This window comes from Mustelus asterias, chromosome 25 (assembly GCF_964213995.1).
Source record: "Mustelus asterias chromosome 25, sMusAst1.hap1.1, whole genome shotgun sequence".
NCBI lineage: Eukaryota > Metazoa > Chordata > Chondrichthyes > Carcharhiniformes > Triakidae > Mustelus > Mustelus asterias.
The window spans coordinates 54,748,328-54,773,383 of record NC_135825.1 but is presented as its reverse complement, the minus strand read 5'-3'; the positions used below and the strand labels follow the sequence as shown (position 1 = coordinate 54,773,383).

At 46.2% G+C, this 25,056-nt stretch overlaps 1 protein-coding gene across 2 annotated transcripts in view; it reads left to right on the top strand.

The window, feature by feature from the left end:
- Nucleotides 1-5,676: 5,676 nt before the first annotated feature.
- The window catches only part of LOC144479297 (T-complex protein 11-like protein 1), a 59,991-nt gene continuing 40,611 nt past the window's right edge, over nucleotides 5,677-25,056 (top strand). The window contains exons 1-3 of one of the 2 annotated variants that reach the window (XM_078197979.1): nucleotides 5,683-5,730; nucleotides 7,438-7,496; nucleotides 14,018-14,210. In XM_078197979.1, the coding sequence (XP_078054105.1) occupies nucleotides 14,063-14,210 (148 nt within the window). In that variant the 5' untranslated portion in view covers nucleotides 5,683-5,730; nucleotides 7,438-7,496; nucleotides 14,018-14,062. Of the gene's footprint in view, nucleotides 5,731-7,437; nucleotides 7,497-14,017; nucleotides 14,211-25,056 lie in introns of both variants that reach the window. The other variant, XM_078197977.1, reaches the window with a different exon arrangement.

Sequence of the window (25,056 nt, the reverse complement as noted above, 5' to 3'; positions counted from 1 at the left end):
CTATGAATGTTTGCCACTGCCTTTAAATAACATTCCCCAATCCACATAGCCAACTTGTGCCTCATACCATCATAGTTTCCTTTATTTAGATTCAGAACCTAGTCTCAGAATCAACTCCGTCACTCTCCAGCTTGATGAAGACAAACGGTGTCTTTTAAAGAAGTTTTTTTTAGGTTAACAGTAAGTCCTTATTGAAAAGTAGAACTATTTTATACCTGTACAGGACAGGAGTTATCTGCATGCATAGGTTTTAACCCATCTCTGTTAAACACCATGCTGAGTCTGGCTCATGTGCTCAGATTTCCACTCCATCTGACGAAGGAGCAGCGCTCCGAAAGCTTGTGGCTTTTGCCACCAAATAAACCTGTTGGACTTTAACCTGGTGTTGTTAAAACTCTTACTGTGTTTACCCCAGTCCAACGCCGGCATCTCCACATCATGTGCCTTCATGCAGCATTGTGCGGAGTATGTGCCAGACTCGATGTGGAGATGTCGGCGTTGGACTGGGGTAAACACAGTAAGAAGTCTCACAACACCAGGTTAAAGTCCAACAGGTTTATTTGGTAGCACAAGCCACTAGCTTTCGGAGCGCTGCTCCTTCATCAGGTGAGTGGGAGTTCTGTTCACAAACAGGCCATATAAAGACACAAACTCAATTTACAAAATAATGGTTGGAATGCGAGTCTTTACAGGTAATCAAGTCTTAAAGGTACAGACAATGTGAGTGGAGAGAGGGTTAAGCACAGGTTAAAGACACGTGTATTGTCTCCAGCCAGGACAGTTAGTGAGATTTTGCAAGCCCAAGCAAGTCGTGGGTGTTACAGATAGTGTGACATGAACCCAAGATCCCGGTTGAGGCCGTCCTCATGTGTCGGAACTTGGCTATCAGTCTCTGCTCAGCCACTTTGCGCTGTCGTGTGTTGTGAAGGCCGCCTTGGAGAACGCTTACCCGAAGATCAGAGGCTGAATGCCCATGACCGCTGAAGTGTTCCCCAACAGGAAGAGAACACTCTTGCCTGGTGATTGTCAAGCGGTGTTCATTCATCCGTTGTCGTAGCGTCTGCATGGTCTCCCCAGTGTACCATGCCTCGGGACATCCTTTCCTGCAGCCTATCAGGTAGACAACGTTGGCCGAGTTGCAAGTGTATGTACCGTGTACCTGGTGGATGGTGTTCTCACGTGAGATGATGGCATCCATGTCGATGATCCGGCACGTCTTGCAGAGGTTGCTGTGGCAGGGTTGTGTGGTGTCGTGGTCACTGTTCTCCTGAAGGCTGGGTAGTTTGCTGCAGAGAATGGTCTGTTTGAGGTTGTGCGGTTGTTTGAAGGCAAGATGGCGAGATGTTCATCTTCATCAATGACATGTTGAAGCTCCGGAGAAGATGTCGTAACTTCTCCGCTCCAGGGAAGTACTGGACGACGAAGGGTACTCTGTCCGCCGTGTCCCGTGTTTGTCTTCTGAGGAGGTTGGTGCGGTTTTTCGCTGTGATGCGTCAGAACTGTCGATCAATGAGTCGAGCGCCATATCCTGTTCTTATGAGGGCATCTTTCAGCGTCTGGAGGTGTCTGTTGCGATCCTCCTCATCTGAGCAGATCCTGTGTATACGGAGGGCTTGTCCGTAGGGGATGGCTTCTTTAATGTGTTTAGGGTGGAAGCTGGAGAAGTGGAGCATCGTGAGGTTATCCGTGGGCTTGCGGTACAGTGAGGTGCTGAGGTGACCGTCCTTAATGGAGATGCGCGTGTCCAAGAATGCAACCGATTCCGGAGAGTAGTCTATGGTGAGCCTGATGGTGGGATGGAACTTGTTGATGTCATCATAGAGTTGTTTCAGTGATTGTTCGGCATGAGTCCAAAGGAAGAAAATGTCATCGATGTATCTAGTGTATCGCATTGGTTGAAGGTCCTGTGCGGTGAAGAAGTCTTGTTCGAACCTGTGCATGAAGATGTTGGCATATTGAGGTGCGAATTTGGTTCCCATTTGTTCCGTGTGTCTGGATGAAGAACTGGTTGTTGAAGGTGAAGACATTGTGGTCCAGGATGAAGCGGATGAGTTGTAAAATTGCATCTGGAGATTGACAGTTGACGGCGTTGAGTACTGAGGCAGTTGCAGCAATGCCATCGTCGTGGGGGATGCTGGTGTAGAGTGCCGAGACATCCATTGTGACGAGGAGCGCTCCTGGTTCAACTGCTCCATGTGTGCTCAGTTTCTGTAGGAAGTCCGTAGTATTGCGACAAAAGCTGGGGGTTCTTTGTACAATGGGTTTCAGGATGCCCTCGACATTGCCGGAGAGGTTGTCGCACAGGGTCCCATTGCCCGATACGATGGGACGGCCACGTGTGTTTGCCTTGTGTGTCTTCAAGAAACTGTAGAGATCTCCAACGCGGGGAGTACGTGGGATGAGAGCATGGAGGGTGCTCTGAAGATCCGGATCAAAGATCTTGATCAGTCTGTTGATTTGACGGGAGTGTTCTTTGGTCAGATCTGCGGGTAACTATCTGTAGTGTTCCTCGTTGTTGAGTTGTCGGTACACTTCTTTGCACTAATCCATTCTGTTCAGTATGACGATGGTCCCTCCTTTGTCTGCTGGCTTGATGACAATGTTGCCGTTGGTCTTGAGAGCGTGGATGGCGTTGCGTTGTGCTTGGGTGATGTTCGGGGCTGTCTTGTGAGTGCGGCCGGTGAATCTGGTGTTGACGCACCTCCTGACGGCTTGGGCATACATGTCAAGTCGAGGGCAGTGGCCTTCCGGAGGAGTCCAATTCGACTCTTTTCTCTTCGGATGCTGCACTGCGGATCTCTCTTGTCGGCTGTTCCGGTTCATTGGCTGTCTCATGGTGTTCGCTGTTGGCCTCTTGGGGCTTGTGGAAGAACTCCCGCAGCCTCATTCGCCTGATGAATTCCTCTGTGTCTGCTGCGAGACTGATGGGGTCTATTTTGGTGGTGGGGCAGAAATTGAGCCCTCGGCTGAGAACTTCGATTTCATCTGGTTGAAGTGTGTAGTCTGACAAATTGACAATGGACTTGCCTGCAGTGGTACTGTTTTCTACTGTGGTACCGGGGAAGGCTTGGCTGCTGCTGGTGGTGATGCCGAGTTTCTCAAGTTTCCTGTTCTTGGTGTGCATGTAGATAGCGTAGTTCTGTTGACTCGCCTGCTTAGCAGAGTTTTGCAGCTGGTCTGCGAACTGAGCGTAAGTTGAGAATATGGACTCTATCTTGGTTTCCAGGATGCAGCGTTTGCTGTAGAACTGGTGTATGAGATGGTTGAGGAGTATGAGAGAGGTGCGGTGGCAAAGTCTCTCAGTGTAGTCTGTGTTATAGGTTGACCTGAGTGCGTTCGTGATCTGTAGTCCTTTCGGTATCTTGTCTGCTTTCTTGCCAGACTCCCCATTATAGTGGAATATGATTCTGCCTATGTCCTACAGCACCTGACGATGCTCAGAATGGAACTGTTAGGTCAGAATCTACAAAAGTAAAACACTGCAGATGTTGAAAATTTGGAATAATCAGCAGGTTTGGCAGCATCTGGGGGTGAAGGACAGCATTAACGTTTCAGATCAATGACCTTTTGTCAGAGCTCTGGTTCCAATTGGCGGGGGGGGGGATAGCGTGAGCAGAGGGCGGTTGGAAAAAGTGGGGAGGGGGTTGGAGATTATTCAGAAAGTTTACTCTGCAAACCTTTGTCTAAGAAAAAGCACCCCCCTGCTCCCTCCCCCCCTCCCCCCCTCTCCCCCCCCACACCCCCTCCCTCCCTCCCCCCCTCCCCCCCCCCTCCCCCCCCCCCCCCACCCCGCCACCCACCCCCCCCCATATAGCTTCCAATGTAAATCACCCTGGTCTTGTACCTGTAATTCTAGGCAGAATGGTGTCAACTTCTGGGCTAACCTCACAGCATCTTGGCCAAGTCTCGGATGTGGAGATGCCGGCGTTGGACTGGGGTAAGCACAGTAAGAAGTCTCTCAACACCAGGTTAAAGTCCAACAGGTTTATTTGGCAACACAAGCTTTCAGAGTCTCAGGCTCCTTCTTCAGGTGAGTGAAGAAGCAGCCTGTGACTTCACCTGAAGAAGGAGCCTAAGACTCCGAAAGCTCGTGCTGCCAAATAAACCTGTTGGACTTTAACCTGATGTTGTGAGACTTCTTACAAGTCTCAGATGCCAGGGTCGGTATGGGACAGAAGCAGAACATGCTGTAAAAACTCAGCAGGTCTGACAGCATCCATGAAGAGAGAATAGAGCCAATGTTTCAAGCCTGGATGACCCTTCGACAGGGCTTCAGATTTGAAACATTTGCTCTATTCTCTCTCTACCGATGCTGTCAGAGTTTCTTCAGCATTTTCTGTTTTTGTTTCAGATTCCAGCATCCGCAGTATTTTGCCTTTATCTCAGTGTGGGAAGCAGCTTGAGCGAGGTCCGGACAGCCCTTGGGGAAGTTTGGATTTCACAACACTTTGATTGGAATAACTCTGTTTTATTTCCCATCATGTGGAGATGCCGGCGTTGCTACCAAATAAACCTGTTGGACTTTAACCTGGTGTTGTTAGAGTTATTTCCCATCCCCAGCGGCCTTTTCATAGAATCCCTACAAGAATCATACAATCCCTCCAGTGCAGAAGGAGGCCATTCGGCCCATCAAGCCTGCACCGACAACAATCCCACCCAGGCCCTATCCTCATAACCCCACGTATTTACTTTTCAAATCCCCCTGACACTAAGAGGCAATTTAGCACGGCCAATCCACCTAACCCGCACACCTTTGGAGTGTGGGAGGAAGCCGGAGCACCCGGAGGAAACCCACACAGACACGGGGAGAATGTGCAAACTCTGCATAGACAGTGACCCAAGCCGGGAATCGAACCCGGGTCCCTGGCGCTGTGAGGCAGCAGTGCTAACCACTGTGCTGCCGTGCCACCCTTTTGGCTAAGATCAAGCCCAAAGTGGTGTGCAATGCCTCACCTTGTCAGCTTGGATCTTGTTTGTCACCCTTGTGGGGACCTTGAATTGGATTCAATTGTTTTTTGGAGCAAGGAATGGATTTGGGTTTGCCCAGTCGCTCTGAGCGTTGGCTTTGTAGCTTTAAGAATGGATTTAAAAATAAAATGTTAAAAATATGCTAATTATATGCTGCTTATAATTCCCCAGACCTGAGGCTGCACATTACCAATGAAGAGGGTTGTACTGTTGACGTGTCGCTTCCTAGTTGCCATGGTACAATGCTGCTTATTTTTAAAAAATAGGAAACATGTTCTGATGATATGAGGGAGCATTCAGAATGGTGGTTCAGGGTGAATTATTACATTACAGTGGGTGGATTGTTGTGAATCGCCCAACTTTAGAGAGATTCCGCGATGGCAGCAAATGTAACTTTGATGGCACTTCCTGGGTTGTGTTCATTTGACTTTGAGCAAAATTGCAACTGCTGTAAAGGGGCGGGGCCTGAACTCTGTTTAGTTTCAATATTGGAGGAGCCCATTCAGTCGGGGGAGTAGGGAAGCCTCAGTAAGCAGTAGCCTGTCACCACACTCATAAAACATATTGCAGACTATGCGCAGAGCAGAATATTGTGCGCTGCTTTGCAGGATTGCGATGACAGATTCTGTGCACTGTGCAGTTCTGAATGCTGAAGGTTGCTCTGCCTGTTCCCCCCCTGCTGTCTGCAGGGTGGAAGGAGCCCAGTTTGAAGTTACAGGCGGGACTCAGTGTCAACACTCAGATTAGAGGCAGCGCTCCCAGGTAAGGAGAGACTGGAATAAGTTTCACTTACTCTTTTTAAACTTTCTAAAGTACTTCTTCACTGAAGGGTCGCCAAACTGCCCTTTCTAATGTTGAGAGTTAAAATTACCCGGCAAATTTGCTGTAAACACTTGCATTATAATCCCCTTCTTGTTAATATCATTGGACGGGGTTTAAATGGCAATTCTGAAACATTAAAGTGTATTCTGCATGTATATTTCACTATTTATCATACTCCTCCTCTGTTTAAATACCGTGGATGTGATGCAGCGGGTTCTTAACGTTTTAAAACAGATGTTGTATTAAATGGATAAAAGTGTGAAAATGCTGGAAATCTGAACTAAAACCTGAAATTACTGGGAGTAGAGAAAGATTACAGGTTTATCAGTACCCGAGGCAGGAGGACAGGTTACTGTTAAAAACCTCTCCCAATTAGTTCAGGGAGAGGTGGCACCCCAAACGCCAGTCCGATTTTATAAAGATTCTGACAGATGTGCTGTGGTGTTTGCAGTTTTGTGTACATTGTTGATTGGCTAGGTTGATTGGCCAGGTTAAAATTGCCCCTGAGATGCGTAGGTTAGAGGGATTAGCGGGTAAAATATGTGGGGGTAGGGCCTGGGTGGGATTGTGGTCGGTGCAGACTCGATGGGCCGAATGGCCTCCTTCTGCACTGTCGGGTTTCTATGATACATCTCCGCCACTTCTTTATTCTTGCGACGCAGAGAATCCCCTGCTCTGACTGAGTGATAGGTGGGGAGTGGTACAGTAATGCTGTGAAGACAACACCTTACAGAGAACAACTTGTCATTTGCAGTCCAAAGATATGCTGGTTAGGTGGATTAGCTGTGCTGAGTTGCCCCTTAGTGTCGAAAGATGTGCAGGTTGGATGGATTGGCCATGCTAAAATAAAATTAAAGTGCATTTATTAGTCACAAGTAGGCTTACATTAACACTGCAATGAAGTTACTGTGAAAATGCCCCTTTAGTGTTGAAAGATGTGCCAGTTTGGTGGATTGGTCATGCTAAATTGTCCCTTACGTCCAAAAATATGGAGGTTAGGTGGATTGGCCTTGGTAAATGTGCAGGGTTATGGGGATGGGGGAAGAGGAGGGCCTGGATGGAATGTTCTTTCTGAGAGTCCGTGCCGGCCGAATGGCCTTGTTCTGAACTGTAGGGATTCTATAACAAATAATGAAAGGCAGCTGCACAAATACTGAAGGCACGACCACTTTCTAATCTCTGAAACCGGTGTTGGCAGAATACTGATCATGGTTTATTAATTCTTAAAATGCCGAGTATCACTTGAATATTGTGGAAGTTTGCTCTTAAATCCTCTTCTAAATTCATTGCACTGGCTAGTTGATAAGTCATAATGGTGGGTTCTTATTTTTATTCTTGGTAGCCACTTGTTATATCCCCTGATGTTGGAATTCTCCCTGGCACTGTTTGTTTTAAAGAATTCAGAATCCCAGCTATTAAATCTGGAGTTCCAGTATTGCAATCTCCAGGCACACACTGAATTCAACCAGGGCATCCATAGGAACAAGCGGAGGCCATTCAGCCCCTCAAATTTGTTTCACCATTCAGTGAAATCCTGGTTGATCTGCCACCTTTACGCTATATCCCACAATATCTTTGGTCGACAAAAACCTATCAATTTCACATTTAAAGATAACAAATTAATCTAGCATCAATTGTCATTTGCAGAAGGAAGTTCCAAATTTCTACCATCCTCTTGGAGAGCTTTTCCTTATTTCACTCCTAAGGTAGGATGATTAAAAAATGGGGAGAAGGCCATTTGGTCCCCTGCACCATTCAATTAGATCATGGATATTCTGATTATTGCCTTAGCTATTGTAGCCACACTATAGGAAGGATGTGAATGTATTGGAGAGAGAGCAGAAGAGGTTTACAAGAATGGTTCCAGGGATGAGAAACGTCAGTTGTGACGATAGATTGGAGAGGTTGGGACTGTTCTTCTTGGAGAGAAGAAGGCTAAAAGGAGATTTGATAGAGATGTTCAAAATCATGAGGGTATAGGGAGAAACCATTCCCACCCGTAAAAGGATCAAGAATGAGAGGGCGCAGATTTAAAGTGATTTGCAAAAGAAGCAAATGGGATGTGAGAGAGAACATTTTCACACAGTGAGTGGTTCGAGTCTGGAATGCTCTGCTTGGAAGTGTGGTGGAGGCAGGTTCAGTTGAGACATTCAAGAGGGCATTAGATGATTATTTGAATAAAAAAACTAAGTGTAGGGATGTGGGCAAAAGACAGGGGAATGGTACTAAGTCATGATGCTCGTTTGGAAAGCCAGTACTGACATGATGGGCCAAATGGCCTCTTTCTGCACCGTAACAGTTCAGCGATTCTGTGAACTCAACCTCCCTGTCTGCCTTTCGTAACACCTGACTCCCTTGTAGCTCAAAAACCAAACACATCGTTGATTACATTCAACAAGCCAGCATCCACTGCTCTCAAGGAAGAGAATGCCAGACGTTAACAACCCTCAGAGAAAATACATCATTCCTCAGCTCCATCTTTATTTTTTAAACAGTAGCTCCAAATTCAAGGTTCCCCCGTGAGGGGAAACATCCTCTCAGCATCCACCCTGTCAAGCCCCATCAGAATCTTATATATTTCAATAAGAATACCTCTCATTCATCTAAACTCTAATGAGCATTGGCCCAACCTACTCAACCTTTTCTCATAAGACACCAAAATCCCAATGTAAGTATATTACTCCTTAAGACAAGAGACCAAAACTGTGCCACAGTACTCCGGGTTTGGTCTCATCAATGCCATGTAGCAAGACTTCCCTACTTGAATACTCCACCCCTTTGCAATAAAGGCCACTATTCCATTTGCCTTCCTAATTACTTACTTTAGCTGCATGCTTTTTTTAAAGTGATTCATGTACAAGGACTTCCAGATCCCTCTGTACTCCAGATTCTGCAATCTCTCTCAATTTAATATGCTTCTTTTCTACGCTTCCTAATAAAATATGAAGTAGACAATCTCACACTTTCTCACATTCCACTGCATCTGCCTAATTTCTGCCCATTCACTTAATCTGTCTATATCCCTTTGCAGACTCTTTGTATCTTCCACACAACTTGCTTTCTTATTTATGTTGGTATCTCCAGCAGCCCGCTGGCACTCCAATAGTTGCAGCTTGCTAACCTGAAAATGATCCCGTCTCGCCCACCACTGGAATCATATCGGGCAAGGACGGACCAGGCAAAGGTCTGTTGACCTTTCCAGAACATAGGGAATTTTGGAAGATTATAACCAATGCATCCACTATCTCTGCAGCCAGTTTTTTTTTAAGACCCGAGGATGCAGCCCGCAGGACCAAGGGACTTGTAATCCTTTAATTCCATTAGTTCTCCTAGTACCTTTTCTCTAGTGATCATGATTATTTTAAACTTCTCCTTCCCTTTGGCCTCTTGGTTTTCTACTATTTTTACTAAGTCATGATGCTTGTTTGGAGAGCCAGTACTGACATGATGGGCAAAATGGCCTCTTCCTGCACCGTAACAGTTCAGTGATTCTGTGAACTCAACCTTCCTGTCTGCCTTTCGTAACACCTGACTCCCTTGTAGCTCAAAAATCTAATGCATCGTTGAATACAATGTCTTTTGTATTCTGCTGTGAAGACAGAAACATAAGAACATAAGAAATAGGAGCAGGAGTAGGCCATCTAGCCCCTCGAGCCTGCCCCGCCATTCAATAAGATCATGGCTGATCTGACGTGGATCAGTACCACTTACCCGCCTGATCCCCAGAACCCTTAACTCCCTTACCGATCAGGAATCCATCCATCCGCGCTTTAAACATATTCAGCGAGGTAGCTCCACCACCTCAGTGGGCAGAGAATTCCAGAGATTCACCACCCTCTGGGAGAAGAAGTTCCTCCTCAACTCTGTCTTAAACCGACCCCCCTTTATTTTGAGGCTGTGTCCTCTAGTTTTAACTTCCTTACTAAGTGGAAAGAATCTCTCCGCCTCCACCCTATCCAGCCCCCGCATTATCTTATAAGTCTCCATAAGATCCCCCCTCATCCTTCTAAACTCCAACGAGTACAAACCCAATCTCCTCAGCCTCTCCTCATAATCCAAACCCCTCATCTCCGGTATCAACCTGGTGAACCTTCTCTGCACTCTCTCCAATGCCAATATATCCTTCCTCATATAAGGGGACCAATACTGCACACAGTATTCCAGCTGCGGCCTCACCAATGCCCTGTACAGGTGCATCAAGACATCCCTGCTTTTATATTCTATCCCCCTCACGATATAGGCCAACATCCCATTTGCCTTCTTGATCACCTGTTGTACCTGCAGACTGGGCTTTTGCGTCTCATGCACAAGGACCCCCAGGTCCCTTTGCACGGTAGCATGTTTTAATTTGTTTCCATTGAGATAGTAATCCCATTTGTTATTATTTCCTCCAAAGTGTATAACCTCGCATTTATCAACGTTAGTGTATAACCTCAATTACTTACCTTGCCACAAATACTTGTGCAAAGTCCTTGTTTCCCATTATTAATTCCTCAAAGCTAAAAGTTTATTTATTAATCACGAGAGTAGGCTTACATTAACACTGCAATGAAGTTACTGTGAAAATCCCCTAGTCGCCACACTCCGGCACCTGTTCGGGTACACTGAGGTAGAATTTAGCATGGCCAAAGCACCCCTAACCAGCACATCTTTTGGACTGTGGGAGGAAACCGGAGCACCCGGAGGAAGCCCACGCAGACATGGGGAGAACATGCAGACTCCGCAGACAGTCGCACAAGCCGGGAATCGAACCTGGGTCTCTGGCGCTGCGAGGCAACAGTGCTAACCACTGTGCCACCGTCAGCATCACCCAATAAGGAACCAATGCTCAGTCCTCTTTTCCTTTTTATATACTTGAGGTTTTCCATGTCTGTTCATTTGCTTATTGCTAGTTATCTTTCATACTCTGATTTCTCCCTCTTTATTATTTTTTTTACTCATCCTTTGCTGCATTATTAAATATTCCCAATTTTCTGGCCTACCACTATTGCAGCATTGTTCATCTTTTCTTTCAACTTGATACCATTATTAACTGCCTTGATTGCTGGTCAGCCATGCTGAACATGGAGTGGACACCTCAAGGTAGACACCCCTGGCACAAGACTAATGACCTGTTCCAGGAATTACTAGCTGTGGAAACGGATGCAAGTCTGTAGCACACCAATAGCTGCGGAAAGAGAATTGGAATGGGATTAACTGCCTCAGTTTTTAAAAAATTATTAATTTGTGGAAGTCACTGGCTGGGCCAACATTTATTGCCCATTCCTAATTGCCCTTGAACTGAGCAACTTGCTGGGCCATTTTAGGGGGCATGTTTTAAGAGTCAGCCAGATTGCTGTGGATCTAGAGTCACATTAAGACCAGTCCGGGTAAAGGTGGCAGATTTCCTTCCCCAAAAGGCATTAGTGTACCAGATAGTTTTTTATGATAATCAACCATGGGTTCATGGTCATCAATAGACTTTTAATTCCAGATCTTTATTGAATTCAAATTTCACCATCTGCCGTGGCAGGATTTGAACCTGGGTCCCTGAATTACTAGTCTAGTGACAATATCACTACGCCACTGTCTTCCCCTTAAGTTAGCTACAGATGGTGCATCTGTCTCATAGAATCTTTCTCACTGAGGCATTTCTTTGTCGAGAGTTGCGGAACATCTCCTTAAATGATTGCCACTGCTTCCCTACCCTGTGGTCCAGCCAGGGCTTTGTGTAACTGAAGGATGGCCTGTACCCCAACTTTAAACAAGCGTGTATGAGGATGTTAGCAAATCCTAACCCAAAAGTGGGAGTGAAAGAGGGAAGACTACCCTGACTCCTGATGCTTCCTCCAATGTGTATTTGTATGTGTGGATGTCAGATGGGCACAGGATTGGGCTTGACTCTGAGATCTCCAACATCCCCACGTTCACTGTTCATATTCAGAGATGGCAGATGGCAGCGTTGTTTAATTATTGTTGTGTGGCGGATGACTGTGTACATGGCTCAGAAATGACAGGAGTGCAAAGGTGGGGGCGGGAGATGGTGAAATCACTAAACACATGGGAGACTCAGATAAGTCTTTAGTTCCATTGAAAAGGAAATCACTTCCTCAATCAGTAACATTGCACAAACCTGTGTGTATTTGGGCATTTACATTTGGTATTAATAGGACCTTCAGACATAGGAGCAAAAAAATAGGCCATTCAGCCCATCGAGGGTGCAGTAAGAACAAAGTCATTTATAAAATAATGAACAATAAGTAGTCTCTCAACACCAGGTTAAAGTCCAACAGGTTTATTTGGTAGCACGAGCTTTTGGAGCGCCACTCCTTCAACAGGTGAATGCCTAATGAAGGAGCGGCGCTCCGAAAGCTCGTGCTACCAAATAAACCTGTTGGACTTTAACCTGGTGTTGTGAGACTTCTTACTGTGTTTACCCCAGTCCACATCAGAGTGGACATTGGAGTCTACGAGTCTGCAAAAGTCATGAATGTTGACCCTGACAGTGTGGTGCTCTGCCTCTTGGCCACTGACGAGGAGGATGAAGGCGACATTGCTCCACATCAGAAAAATAATGAATGCAGTGAAACATCAAACATAGGGAGAGAGACAAGAAGCGGTCACTCAGTTCGGAAGGAGAATTGAGGGGTTTTTCAAAGATTTTCGTAGGTACTATATAAATACAAGTAGACGTTGTAGGTTTGTGGAGATATTTGAAAACCGGGGAAAGATGTGGAAGGCAGGGCTTTAGGAAGGCGTTTCAGAGTGAAGGGGTGTGACAGCTGAAGCCACCTATGCTGAAGAGGAACGGGGATAGGATAGGATAAGGAGTTGGGGAGGAGGAGGTTGTGGTGGTGGTGGGCGATAGATGGCCAGAGCTGGAAGAGTCCAGGGAGCAAGTTGGGAAGGAGGGCTGGAGGAAGTTGCAAAAGTGACATGGGAATTGGCTATGGAGCAATTTATAAAGAAGGACAAGGAATTTGGTAAGACAGTGAAAGAAACAAGTAAAGGCATTATAGGATATTGAGGGGGAATGTGAATTGGTGTCTTTGATTCAGTACATGCTGTGTAAACACTGGGGTGTATAAAAATATTTGGTAAATGTATAGGTGACATGGATTTTGAGGGGCTTTGGTGAGGGGCAATGCTATTTATACCCTGTCCACTTTTACTCCCCACAATGGAGAATTAATTCCCTGCTAAGTTAAGAAAAAATATAAGTGTAAAATGTGAGACGGTGTTGGACCTGGGCGAGACGGTGTTGGACCTGGGCGAGACGGTGTTGGACCTGGGCGAGACGGTGTTGGACCTGGGTGAGACTGTGTTTGCAGGAACTACAGCCATTGCTGCCCTAACTAAAAACTAGCCAGGGTCTCAGGAACAGTAGGTGGGCCTCTCGATATTCAGAGGCTTGCGCCCGAGCGTACAACAGATTTTTAAGGAAGGTTTCCAATGATTGAAGCTGATTTTCAAGGAGAGTTTTGCAACACAGAGTCAACATTTAGCAGCTTGACTCTGATGATGCATCTAAGTCAATCTGTGCGGTGACAATTTAGGATAGCACAGTGACTTTGCACAGTGGTTAGCACTGCTGCCTCACAGCGCCAGGGACCCAAGTTCAATTCCAGCCTCGGGTCACTGTCTGTGCGGAGTCTGCATTCCCCCTGTTGTCTGTGTGGGTTTCCTCCGGGTGCTCCGCTTTCCTTCCACGCTCCAAAGATGTGCAGGTTAGGTTGATTGGCCGTGCTAAATTGCCCCTTAGTGTCAGCGGGATTAGCAAGGTAAATACATCGGATTATGAGGATCGGGCCTTGGTGCAGGCTCGATGGGCTGAATGGCCTCCTTCTGCACTGCAGAGATTCTATGAATTCCATAAATGGAGGGTATGAGGAAAGTGACATAGAAATATAGAATCCCTAAAGTGCAGAAGGAGGCCATTCAGCCCATCGAGCATGCAGCAATCCCACCCTATTCCTGTAGCCCACATCTTTACCCTGTTAATCTTCCTGACACCAAGGACAATTTGCCATGGCCAATCAATTAACTAACGTGCACATCTTTGGAGCATGGGAGGAAACTGGAGCACCTGGTGGAAACCCATGCAGACACAGGGAGAACATGCAAACGCTAGATAGGCAGTGACCCGAGGCTGGAACCGAACCTGGGTCCCTGGCACTGTGCCCGTGTTATTGGTTTTTTGACATGTTGCTCAGCTGTACCTTGGAAGACGTGTCACTTTTTTCAACAGATTCATCATCCAAGTGGTTTCAGAGGGGGGAGCAGCCCAGACAGCATGCCCAACAGTGAAGACACAAGCAGTGCCAGTGGCAAAGATCAGCAAGATCAGGAGGACAGGGGGTCTCTGCTCGATGGCATCAAGTCCAATGTGGGAAACGGTGACCCCAACATGCCTGGCCTCTGCAAACCAGGCCCCTCCTGCTGTAAGTACAGAGTGACCATTCACTGGGCACACCTGCCATGTCTCATGTACCAACCATAGCCAGCCATCATAACATTCACAAACTAACATTTCTACAACTGCCTTACGTCGGTGCCTCGATTATTAAATCACACAAAACTCTACCAGCATCCCAGATGTTGACAGATATCATCCCTATTTTGATCCTTACAATATGACCCAAATACACAATAAATGTTTATATTATCAATGTATAATAAATTTCCTGAATTAAATATTAATAGGCAATAATTAATAAGGTAGTAACTTACATATGAGATACATCTACACCCATTGTACTGGCATTCCTTGACTACTCATTCAGATATATTTTTGTACTTCTCCTGATGTTTAATTTACAATGCTCTGAGAATGCTGTGATGATGAATCTTGAGGCAGAATCTTGTTGCGGTGTCAGGAGCCTTGCCTGCCGATGAGGGCTGGCGTAGGATTTTGGTTGCCTCTTTTTTCAGAAAGGCCCACCAAACCACAAGCCAATCAGGCAGTGGTGAGGCCAGCAGTGGGTCTTCCCCTGGAATCAAGACCCTGCCAAGTGAGGGCTGCCCGCCAATCAGGGGCCAGCAGCTCTTGTGCTCAGCAGTACCACTGGGGAGGCTGTGGCTGGTGCTGGAAGGACAGTCATTGGAGTCCCAGGATTGTTGGAGTGACCCCAGGCAAGTAATGCTTGGGATGGGGGTTTGCAGGATTGGGTTAGTGGGAAGAGGGGGGTCACTGGGTTGGCAGAATGAGCAAGGGACTGGCTCTCAGCTGCCCTCTGCCACCTTACCCAATCTCTGGTCCCTCAATCAATGTTTGATTTGATTTATTATTGTCACATGTATTAGTATACAGTGAAAAGTATTGTTTCTTGCGCACTATGCAGACAAAGCATACCGTTCATAGAGAAGGAAAGGAGAGAGTGCAGAATGTAATGTTACAGTCATAGCTAGGGTGTAGAGAAAGATCAACTTAATGCAAAGTAAGTCCATTCAAAAGTCTGACAGCAGCAGGGAAGAAGCTGTTCTTGAGTCGGTTGGTACGTGACTTCAGACTTTTGTATCTTTTTCCCGAAGGAAGAAGGTGGAAGAGAGAATTTCCTGGGTGCATGGGGACCTTAATTATGCTGGCTGCTTTGCAGGAGCCAGCGGGAAGTGTAGACAGAGTCAATGGATGGGAGGCTGGTTTGCGTGATGGATTGGGCTACATTCACGACCTTTTGTAGTTCCTTGCAGTCTTGGGCAGAGCAGGAGCCCATACCAAGCTGTGATACAACCAGAAAGAATGCTTTCTATGTCTTTGATCAAGGGAAACTTCTCCCAGAACTCCCCACTTCAAACCCCCACAGACACACCTCCCCCTCCAACCCCCCATGTCCCCAGCCACAAAGTTGTGTGGACACTGCATGACAACAGACCAGCCTGTATGTTGGTTAAACTAATGGCTGGAGAATGAGGTCCTCAGGTGTCATTAATTGGCCACTGAAGGGCCTTAATTGAGCCAGGGTGGGAAGGTCGACCATGGGCCTCCCCTCCCAAAACCTAATTCTGGTTGAGGTGGAAGGCGGCATGGTTCCTGTGTGCCACTGTCCCACCTGAGTAAATACCCTGCCTGCCTCCAAGCTCCCCAACAGTGAGAACACAGGATTCCAGCTCTGAACTCTGGAAGCTTCCCCCAAAGTATTGTTTTTTTTCCCAAGCATAAAAGTCTTGGCCCTCTGGAGACTTCTTCAGAACCAATCCTGCCACTGCCTTTCAAACCATGGGTTGAGCCTCTGGAGAGTTTCTGTGACATTTCCATGACATTGCGGGGAAGTCTCCACTGGGGCCATAATGATCCCAAGAGGCATGGACAGGGATATTAAATAGTCCTCAGGCTCCACTGGTGATCCAGCCCATGGGGATCTGGTGTCCATCGGCACTATGGCATCAGGCAGTGTGCTATTGGCTCCTTAGGCTGGAATTTTACTGGCAAGCCGATGGTGCTGCCACCAGAACAAACACGGATGTCACACCCGCATGAGCAAGCAGTGGGACTGTGGCTGCAATTTTATCAGCAGTGGCCAATTAAGAGGCTGGGACCACTTTCCCATTAAAGAAGATTGAGGTGAACAGTGCTATTGGGGGAGAGGGCACCTCCATATTGAGATGGCCTCAAAAGGCCAGCATACAAAATATTAATGCACCCGAGCCCAGATGATCAGAAAGGCAAACCCTCCAGAATCATGTGAGGGCCCTGGGAGTGCCCTTTGCCACTGTTGGTCCCTCTGTAGGTCATTGATCCCTGGGAAAGAAAGGCACCCTCCTGTTCCCTGGAAACTTCTGGAAACCTGCCAACAATGAAGAGGGCAGCCTGACCATGTGACAGGGTTTGATTTGGGGGTGGGGGGGGGTCATTCTGAAACTAGTAAAATGGCCAATGATGCACCAATTAATTATCTTAATTGTCTGTCTGGAGTTTGCACGTTCTCTCCGTGTCCGCGTGGATTTCCTCCAGGTGCTCTGGTTTCCTCCCACGGTACGAAAGATGCATTGGCCGTGCTAAATTCTCCCTCAGTGTACCCAAACAGGTGCCGGAGTGTGGCGACTTGGGGATTTTCACAGTAACTTCATTGCAGTGTTAATGTAAGCCTACTTGTGACATAATAAATAAACTTTAAGCTTGAATATTTTCTACTCCCAGAAGGTTGTGTATTTTCCATCGTTGAGTATATTCAAGGCTGAGACTGATAGATTATTGATTCTCAAGTAATCGAGGGATTTGGGGAGTGAGCAGGAAAGTGGAGTTGAGATAGAGGATCAGTCATGATCAGACTGGATGGTGGAGCGGGTGCTGGGTGGGGGGGGGGAGTCTGTACAGTCTACTCCTTTCCTATTTCTTAGGAGAGGCAGTGATGTACACAGGGACTATGCTGTACACCGGAACAATGATGTACACAGGAATGGTGATTGTCTCGGGGACATCGCAGACGCACAACTTTTTCTGGCATAATTAGGAGGAATTAAAGTATTGGAAGAACCGGTTTCAGTCAAAGCCGCGATTTAGGAGCTTAAGGAAGCTTTTAGAGGAATCACAGCAGGTTTAAAACTGGAACTAAAATCCTTCAAACAGATCTGCAGAGCTACACAAAGACATGAAAGGATTTTCTGAACATTATGATTTTTCTAAGTGTTTGAAAACATGACCAAGAACAAACCTCAAAGGAATAAGAAGGCAACAATTTCCCACAAGACTTAACATTTGCTTGGAACTCCCTCTGCCCTGGCCTTGGGTCTGAGCCCTGGATGTCTTTGAGGTTTGGACAGGGCAGGATCAGGTGTGTGAGTATTCACTGGAGACGATTACAGGTGTAACTTCCTCACTATCAATTACATTTTATTTGCTTCAAAATGCACTCCAGTCTGACAAATAAACTAGCTGCTTTATTATAGAGGACAGGGGTTGAATTGTTAGGAGGGGTGTGTTGGAAGAGTGGGGAGAAGGAGGCTCTAAACGTCTGCAAAGCCCCAAAACCTCTTTGGCCCTGTTTCTGATCGAAATCGCTAGCTGGAGATTTCCTGCAGCCCAATCCACCTAAAGTTTCTCAGCAACTGAAAATGGCTGCCCCCTCTCTGCCTTGCCAGATATTACAGCCACATTAGACCATAAGACATAGGAGCAGAATTAGGCCACTCGGCCCATCGAGTCTGCTCCACCATTCAATCATGGCTGATATGATTCTCATCCCCATAACTCCTGATCCCCTTATTAATCAAGAGCCTATCTATCTCTGTCTTAAAGACACTCAATGACCTGGCCTCCACAGCCTTCTTCATTAAGACAAACAATGAAGTCCATCCAGAGGAATTCGGAACTGAAGTGGGAGGACAGTCATCTTCTCACTCTGGCTGTTCTGAGCATGAAATCGGGCATGATAAAACCAAAAAAACGGTTTTGAAGCTATCCTGAAGAAAGACTGATCCAAACAGTTAACTTAATTTCAAACAGTGGCACAGTGGTTAGCTCTGCTGCCCCACAGTGCCAGGGACCCGGATTCGATTCCCGGCTTGGGTCACTGTCTGTGTGGAGTTTGCACATTCTTCCTGTTTCTGCGTGGGCTTCCTCCGGATGCTCCGGTTTCCTCCCACAGTCCAAAGATGTGCGGGTTAGGTTGACTGGCCGTGCTAAATTGCCCCTTAGTCTCCCGGGATGCAAAGGCTGGAGGGATTAGCAGGGTAAATACATGGGGTTATGGGAATAGGGCCTGGGTGGGATTGTTTTCGGTGCAGGCTCGATGGGCCGAATGGCCTCCTTCTGCACTGTAGGGATTCTATGATTGAACTGAACTTGAAACTCAATTTAAATTTGCTTTCAGCAAAGGCCACAGATCCCAGAGGCAGATGTGCTGGGCCAGGTTCTTTCTTACTTCCCTCCCTCCTGACTTTGATCGCTCTTTTAGGTTTCCCAAACCCAGCTTTTATTATTCGCAAAGAGCGCAGACTGGGAACAATGCTACACTTGCATCAGCCACTGGGACATATATGTGAGAAAGACTTTGACACAGCTGCTTGCTGGTTCTACCTTTCTCCCTCCCTGCCATACAATGTTCAGATTCGCCACCACCCCACCAAGGGAAATTCTTCCATAGCCTCCTCAGTGGTCTCAACCCTGAGCTCTTGAATTTGCCCCTCCCCCCCCAACCTTTCCACAACCCTGTGACTCATCACCTTCTTTTAAGATCCTCCTTAAAACGTATCGTTTTGTTGAAGTTTCTGGTCGCCCATCCTAACATCTCCTTCGGTGTCTCAGTGTCAAATTTTGTCTGATTCTGGTTCAATGAAGTTCCTCAGAATGTTTGACCATGTTAAAGGTGGAATATAAATGATAGTTGTTGTTGTCATATACTGTTGTATTTTTACTGCTAGTCACTGGGTTGCAACTAGTCCAGTTAAATTCTTATCTTTCTGTCGATTTGTAAAGGCCGCATTGTGAAACATGTTTAGAATTATAAAATCCCTACAGTGCAGAAGGAGGCCATTCAGCCCATCAAGCCTGCACTAACAACAATCCCACCCAGGCCCCATTCCCATAACCCCATGTATTTACCCTACTAATCCCCATGACACTAAGAGGCAATCAACCTAACCCACACATGTTTGGAGTGTGGGAGGAAGCCGGAGCACCCGGAGGAAACCCATGCAGACACGGGGAGAACGTGCAAACTCCACACAGACGGTCACCCGAGGCCAGAATTGAACCTGCATCCCTGGCGCTGTGAGGCAGCAGTGCTAACCACTCTTCCGCCATGCAGCCCCTGAGGTAAACACAACACAGTACACAATGATGATGAGCCCATATCACAAAATGGCAGTAAATTGCTAATCTTATAGAAACATCCTTTGTCCCGAAAGCTATATCTACTTCTTTCTTTGGAGAACAGACTTAGAAAACATTGAAAACATATATAGAAACATCTAATCTGTGAGACCTCATGGATGCTGGAAATGAAAGTTTTCCAGGTGGCAGAGTTGTCAGAGAATTGGCAATATTTCTAATGTATTGGTTAAGGCAAATATTGGAGAAGGGTCGTGTGTGTTTTATTCTGTATCCATCCTGAACCCCCCCCCCCACCCCGACTGATCACCCAACTCCCATCCCCCACTAACTGCCTGGCACCACACCCCAACCACCTGACAACTTCCCTCCACACTCCAGTCCTCCCCAATTACCTTTCAAAACCTCCCTTCTCCCTGGCTTGTAAGTGGCTGGACCTTTAAACCGATCTGTTTTACAGTAGTTAGTGCAGTAAAACAATGGATGAGGCTTCCTTACCTCCGACAGTGCAGCTCTCCACTGAAGGCACTGGGGGCATGCTGCACGAAACAGTTCTCACCCAGCTCGAGTCGGAAAGTGAGAAAGGATCGTCTGAAATTCGAGGTAGGAAACTATAGGAGCAGATTGGCAATCCCACCCTGACTGCCATTCTGGGGAAGTTCAATTAGAATGGAATATAGAATAGAACAGTAAGAAGTCTCACAGCACCAGGTTAAAGTCCAACAGGTTTATTTGGTAGCAAATACCATAAGCTTTTGGAGCGCTGCCCCTTCGTCAGATGGAGTGAAAATCTGTTCTCCAACAGTGCACAGAGACACAACATCAAGTTACAGAATACTAATTAGAAGGCAAATCTCTACAGCCAGCCAGGTCTTAAAGGTACAGACAATGTGAGTGGAGGGAACATTAAACACAGGTTAAAGAGATGTGTATTGTCTCCAGACAGAACAGCTAGTAAGATTCTGCAAGATCAGGAGTTCTGCAAGATCAGGATTCTGCAAGATCAGCCTCCTGATCTTGCAGAATCTTACTAGCTGTTCTGTCTGGAGACAATACACATCTCTTTAACCTGTGTTTAATGTTCCCTCCACCCACATTATCTGTACCTTTAAGACCTGGCTGGCTGTAGAGATTTGCCTTCTAATTAGTATTCTGTAACTTGATGTTGTGTCTCTGTGCACTGTTGGAGAACAGATTTTCACTCCATCTGACGAAGGAGCAGCGCTCCGAAAGCTTATGGTATTTGCTACTAAATAAACCTGTTGGACTTTAACCTGGTGTTGTGAGACTTCTTACTGTGTTCACCCCAGTCCAACGCCGGCATCTCCACATCATATAGAATAGAATCATAAACAACGTCAGGACAGAAGCTCAATCATGTCTCATCCACATTTCTGCTTTTTGTCTGTAATCCTGTAAGTTCCACAACTTCAAGTCATTGTCCAGTTCCTTAATGTTTTCTATGGACTCAGCCTATCCCACCTTTTGAATTGGAGTTTTCCAGATCCCAACAAATCTCAGATTGGGTGGCACAGAGTTTAGCACTGCTGCCTCACAGTGCCAGTGATCCGGGTTCAATTCCCGGCTTGGGTCACTGTCTGGCTGGAGTTTGCATGTTGTCCTGTGTCTGCGAGGGTTTCCTCCGGGTGCTCCGGTTTCCTCCCACAGTCCAAAGATGTGCGGGTTAGGTTGATTGGCCGTGCTACATTGCCCCTTAGTGTCAGGGGGACTAGCTAGGGTAAATACGTGGGGCTACGGGGATAGGGATGGGTGGGATTGTGGTAGTTACAGACTCGATGGGCTGAATGGCCTCCTTCTGCACTGTAGGGATTCTATGAAAATAATTCTCTGCCTTTTCCCCTAAGTCTTTTGCTCATGATTTTGAATGAATGACCTCAAGTTACTAACCCACTGAACAGGGAGAATATTCTTTGTGTTTTCTACTGTATCAAAACCATAATCATGTAAACCTCCTTGGATGAACTCTGAACATTCTTTGTTCTAAAGTGAAGAGTTCTAACATTTGCAAGTTCTCCTCATAACTCCAATCTCTCCTCGCTGGTAACAGTTTAGTAAACCGCCTTTGAAGAGTTTTCTAAGGTCTTTACATCTTTCCTGAAGTGTGCTGCACAGAATACTCCAGCTGATGCCTAACAATTGACAAAGTTCTAACAGGATTTTTCTTTTCTACTCTATTCCTCAATTTACAAACCCAACAATCCCACATGCCTTTCAATGACTATATCAACTTGTCCTGCCATGTTTAAGGATTTATCTATAATAACACCAAGGTGTCTATGTTTTTTAAAAAATTGTGCCATTGATACTGGCTGAAATCTTGCTGCCGTTTATGCCAGGGGTATCTTACAGTCCCACCAGCACACCCCCATCACTGGTTTCCTGGAGGCAAGTGGTGAGTTCAGCAGGAAACCCCACTGACAACAGCAGAACCTTAAGATCTCACCACCAACGAGTGGCATGTGACTTCCCACCGCTGTGAAACACACCATGGGGGGAGAGGAAAATCCCACCCACCGTCTTTCCATTTTATTATCTGAAAGTGCATCATGTTGCTCTTCGCCACAATGAACTCCTGCCCATTTCACCATCTGGTCCGTGTCATCCTGAAACCAGTAACTACCCTCATCTTGATCCATGACTTTGAGAAATTGTATATGTTCTTCAGATTTCACAATGCTGGCCCCGATACCCGAGCCCAGGTTGTTAAGAAAAACTGCAGAGCAATGGACCCAAAACTGACCATTGCAGAACACCAGTGCAAACGCCACCTTCCAGTCTGAACAACATCGATCATTTTGGCGAGAAGGACAGGAGAGGCAATATTTGATAAAGGTTACAAATCTAAGGGAGATGCAGGAGCTTGGGGACCTTGGGGTACATGTACACAATTCATTGAAGGTGAAATGAAAAGTTGAGATAGCAGTTGATATTTGATAGTGGGGCATAGATTACAAAAGCAAGGAAGTTATGATAGGTTTGTATAAAGCACTGATTAAACCTCTACTGGAATATTGTGTCCAGTTCTGGACACCATACTTCAGCAAGGATCTGAAGGTATTGGAGAATGGTTCCAGGAATGAGGAACTTCAGTTACTTAGATTGGAGAAGTTGGGGAAAGTTGAGAAGAGGTTTGCTGCAGGTGTTCAAAATCATGAGGGGTCTGGACAGAGTAGAAAGAGAGAAACTGCTCAATTGGAAGTATCGAGAATCAAAGGTTTAAGTTCAATGGTTAAAAAAGTGAGGGTGCTCCAGCTCCCACCCAAAGTCCAAAAGCTGAGCGGGTCAGGTGAACTGGCCATGCTAAATTGACCCTTAGAGTCCAAAGATGTGTATGTTAGGTGGATTAGCCGCAGAAAATGCATGGATTTATGGGGACAGGGAGGAGGAAAGGACCTGGGTAAGATGCTCTTTCAGAGAGTTGGTGCAGGCTCAATGGGCTGAATTACCTCCTTCCGTAATGTAGGGATTGTTTGTGAAGTCACTCAGTTGTGACATAGTCCGCAACGTGTTCATTTAAATCTCAGAATTCAGGCAGAAAATCAGATTGCAGGTGGATACACATTTGTGGTTATCTTAACCCTCAAACCCAGGTATAAAGAGATTTGTCAACAGGAGCTGCCAAGGAAGGCCGATACTAGCCAAAATGATGTGGATAATCTGCGGCAGATGAGATTACTATTCTTTTTGCACAGGCAAAATTGTGCAAGATCCTTTTAACTGTGAAGGGGGAGCCTGAAGACTAAACCTGTGGCAACCGGACCCATAACATGCGAGCAGCAAGTGTCTGACGACTGCACTCAGGCACTGCCATGATTGTGATCACACTCAGCTGTACATTTGTAGACAGCCGCAGTCTAGACAGAGAAAGGGGCAGCTCACACAGATTATAACATGCTAATTTAACACAATTTCTATTTAGGCGTTGAGGGAGTTCAGTTCTTTTATGTCACCATCACCTGGCACATTGAGTTGATTTGAAAGCTTCATCAAGTGCTCAAAATAAAGTTACATTCTAATTATGTCAATTTCGGAGACTGCACCTAGTCATTAGTCAAAACAAGGAACAGGCATGAAAGTTGGTAACCGGTAACTAAAATGTTTCTATTTACTGTGTTAAGTGTGAATGTAGTTTGCTCTGCTGTAATAGGGACTGGTTGCTTAATATAGGAAGTCAAATGAATGTCAAATAAGAGCTTTCACGTGTACGTTTGCGGGTTGTCTCCGCTTACTGTAGAAGCAGGTGTTTGGCAGGGAATCCCACATTCACAAGCTCGACAATGGCATCAGAAACTTGGAATGCCTTTCACAGCCCTCTACTGTTCCAATATCTGTCGTATACATTCTCTGTGATCTCACTGTGACGGCAGCCTTATACAAAGTGTCTACTTTGGGTTTTTTTTGGTTTTAGTATAAAACTTAAAGCAAAGGAACATTGACCCAGTAGTATATATGATGTGGAGATGCCGGCGGTGGCAGTCACGGGCATTCAGCCTCTGATCTTCAGGTAAGCGTTCTCCAAGGCGGCCTTCACGACACACGACAGCGCAGAGTCGCTGAGCAGAGACTGATAGCCAAGTTCCGCACACACGAGGACGGCCTAAACCGGGATGTTGGATTTATGTCACATTATCAGTAACCCCCACAGCTTGCCTCCTGGACTTGCGGGCTGTCCTGTCTGGAGACAATACACATCTCTTTAACCTGTGCTTAATGCTCCCTCCACCCACACTGTCTGTATCTTTAAGATCTGGTTGGCTGTAGGGATTCGCATTCTAATCAGTATTCTGTAACTTGATTTTGTGTCTCTGTGCCCTGTTTGAGAGCAGATTTCCACTCTATCTGATGAAGGAGCAGCGCTCCGAAAGCTAATGGTATTTGCTACCAAATAAACCTGTTGGACTTTAACCTGGTGTTATACCCAGGGTATAAAAATATCTTCATCCAAACATTCAGGATTGCGTATTTGGATGAATACAGTTCTAACTATTGGAAGCTGCAACTGTAGCCATCAGTTGGGAAAATTATTCTATGTCGCACCACATCTTGTAACTAATCCTGTAAATTTCTACCCTTACTCTATGTGGTGTCATTCACTGCAATGTCTTATTGAGTGTTCTGGATAGAATGCACAGCCTTCCTCCTGTGTCTACATAATGACTGCTTGGGGGCAGCACGGTGGCACAGTGGTTAGCACTGCTCCCTCACAGTGTCAGGGACACGGGTTCGATTCCCAGCTTGGGTCACTGTCTGTGCGGAGTCTGCACGTTCTCCCCGTATCCGCTTGGGTTTCTTCCAGGTGCTCCAGTTTCCTCCCACAGTCAGAAAAACGTGCTGGTTAAGTGCATTGACCCAAACAAGCGCAGGAGTGTGGCGACTAGGGGAACTTCACAGCAACTTCATTGCAGTGTTAATGTAAGCCGACTTGTGACACAAATAAACTTTAAACTCTTTTTCAGGAAATTGAGAGGGTCATTAGTTGACCAACTTGTTGTGAAACC